Below are 3,017 nucleotides of genomic sequence, written 5' to 3'. Positions count from 1 at the left end.
TGTGGGTTCTAGTTCTCTTAATGGCATTTGCAAGAATCCACCGGGCCTGAACAAAAACAACCAATCAGAACCTAGAAAAATATACAGACACTTTGGGTTGGAAGATTGAAGGTAGTTGATTGCCAAGTCTCATTCCCAGGGTCCGAAAACATCTGTATTTGATGCACTGGGAATAAGACTCAGTCACCCATTTTTTTTTGCCTCTGATTGGTTGTTTTCGTTCAGGCCCGGTGGATTTTTGCAAATGCCATTAGGAGCACTAGAATAAGCCTTCTTAATCAGGAACCTGATTTTTTCATTAAGTATCTGTCTCACGTACTACTGTCAGGATATAGTGAAAGTTTAAGCAAATATGACAAACAATATTTTTATATGTTCTTTTTTTGTTGGATCAAAATTTTTAGAACTTTGTTGGCTATTTAAATTTCCTTTATGTCACCCTATCAGCTTGCACTTAACTGACTGACTTCCTTGTCTTCTCTTGTCTCTTTGCTCTTCCAGGGAAGTAGAGGAAGAGTTGGAGGTGGTGTGGCAGGCAGCAACTAGGGAGAACCAGCAGATGAGGGAGACACTCCTGGACTCAAAGCTCACAGCAAAACTCTTTTCCAGCAGTGCTTCTCCTGACTGGCCCTCTCAGGCTCCAGAGGAGGCCACTACTTCCACTCAGTATCAACCACACAGCTCTGGGCCTCCCCTTTTCACTTCTCATCAAAGCCCCGGGCTTCAGAGAAGGGCCATGTTTAAATCCGACACAGATTACCAAAACAACTCCTTGGACGAGAAGCATAAGCATGGGCTGGATTTCTATTGCTAAACCTCTTGGAAACATAAGATAGACAGGGTAGACACTATAGTTTAGTTACTTTCAGATAAATAAAACCTTAAACTCTCTGTAACACACTCATAAGTGAGCATTGGTACGTTCACTTAACACTTTTTTTCTGCTGTTTTATTCAGCTTAGTTTTGAGATGGCCAAACATACCTGACTTCAGTCTGGGTTGTCAGAAAGACTTCTATTTTATGTAGAAAAAATGTGTTTGTGTTAAATTAGTCTCAGGTTTTTATAGACTGTGCCAAGTATAATACATAAGAAGTATACCTAATCGTGGAGAAAGTTGTTTGATTAAGGATATTGTGTGTTATAGCCAATGTTGCCATCTGCTGGATACAAATGGTTTTTTCATTATCACATTAGCAACATTACATAGTACACAACAGGCACAACATTTAGCTACACTTGATTGGTGTGTGTGTGTGTGTGTGTGTGTATGTGTGTATAAGGTATAACTTAAAGCTGCTGTAGGTAATTTCTATAAAAACAATATTTTGTCATATTCGCTGGAGCTTTCATTAAATCCTGACAGGAGTACATCAGACAGGCTCCTCTGGCTCATTCTACCACTCCTAACGGTATTTGCAAGAATCCACTGGGCCTGAATGAAAACAACTAATCGGAGCCAAGGAAAATAGTTGATTGTTGAGTCTCATTCCCAGGGTGTCAAACACACACTTCAGGAATCTGGGAATGACACTCAAAAATCAACTATTTTACTTGGCTTTGATTGGTTGTTTTCTCGTAAATGCTATTAGGAGCACTAGGAGGAGCCAGAAGAACCAGATTTCTTCATAGATTATCTGTGTCATGTACTTCTGTCAGGATATAGTGTGTAACTTTCAGCAAATATGACAACAACAAAAAAACCTGCTGCAGCTTTAAGACATGTCATGCAAACACTTTATAAAGCTGTTTATCACAGGAACTCATTGTGGCTGTATATTCAAGAGTTACTGTTGATGGTATTTCAGGGGATGTCTTTTTTTTTAAATAATAAATGTAGAATAAAAAAAGTGTTGGAGTAAAGTAAGTGTTTATACTCAAAGAAATGCACATATATTTATACATGCATAGCTCTATTTTCATATTATTATTACCTTGCCTATCAGATTCTTTTTTTGGACATGGCTGAATTTGTTAATTAAATTTTACTTGCAATTAAATGTGCTTTTGAAATGACTATTTGGTTTGTATTCCTTAATCATGAACCTCATTTATTTTCCTTTTCACTGACTAAACTGTTTTTCCCCTAGAAATCTTTTATTGTTTGGAGTACTCCCTATCAAATACAGACATAACACTAACCGTCGACCAAGAATGCGTCACAATACATAACAGGTTTTTCTGTGACTGAGACACCATAACACATCACTTCTCTGATACAACCGCAGCCCTGCTGAATTAGACTGTAACCACAATGCAGAGTACTGTCTGAACAGAGACGTAACACAAATCCCTGCTGACGAACACAGACCAGCATGACGGAGGTGCAGTGGCTCAGACGTGTGTGATAGCTGTTAAGGGCTGAGGTGTAATGGAACGTGCAGCTTGCCAACAAATTTGAATTATTGCTTTGAGCCTCTCAGCCACAGTGTCGTCAGCAAGAAACATACACACATGTGATTCAGTAAATAATGACAATAATGTCATAACGTCATACTGACTCCTTTGTATCTGCCCTTCATACATACACAGAATATGAATGTACAAACAAGCATAAATACTCCATATTAAAATGTTTTGTAAGTTTCTGAGCCCAACAAAAGAAGTGTTACCTACCAGAGTTACTATCACATTGCAGCAAAACATCCAAGACATCGTAATTAGATATCTTGGAATTCAACAGAATCGAGAAGGTCCTGGTGTAAATCCAACATTGTTACAGCATGCTTCCTTTTAATAAAGTGTCAGCATGGGCCAGCCTGCAAGCACACTTTGTTTTTGTTTTTTTACAAAGAGCAAGCCTGTTTTACTTTACTTGCTGTTACTGGCTGGTATGAAACAAAATTCATCTATGAATCCGACAGTGTTACAAAAAAGACCATCCATGTTACAGCTGTCTTATTTAACTTGTTATAAAGCCTGTTAAAGATAAAGAGCAATGCTTCCTTTTTCAGGAACTCACACACTGTTGCACAGATTTTCGATAAAAGCCTTGCACACTATGCGATCTTATTGGCA

The 3,017-nt window shown here is 38.3% G+C and overlaps 1 protein-coding gene across 1 annotated transcript in view; it reads left to right on the top strand.

Moving 5' to 3' along the window:
- The window catches only part of cep89 (centrosomal protein 89), a 61,038-nt gene extending 59,077 nt beyond the window's left edge, over window positions 1-1,961 (top strand). The window contains exon 19 of the mRNA XM_035682208.1: window positions 502-1,961. Within this exon, the coding sequence (XP_035538101.1) occupies window positions 502-814 (313 nt within the window). The 3' untranslated portion in view covers window positions 815-1,961. The remainder of the gene's footprint in view (window positions 1-501) is intronic.
- Window positions 1,962-3,017: the final 1,056 nt, after the last annotated feature.

This window comes from Morone saxatilis, unplaced genomic scaffold, assembly GCF_004916995.1.
Source record: "Morone saxatilis isolate NCDOM2014 unplaced genomic scaffold, NCSU_SB_2.0 Contig11, whole genome shotgun sequence".
NCBI classification, from domain to species: Eukaryota; Metazoa; Chordata; class Actinopteri; family Moronidae; genus Morone; species Morone saxatilis.
The sequence above is the reverse complement of the archived record's forward strand: the minus strand, read 5'-3'. Positions and strand labels throughout refer to the sequence as shown.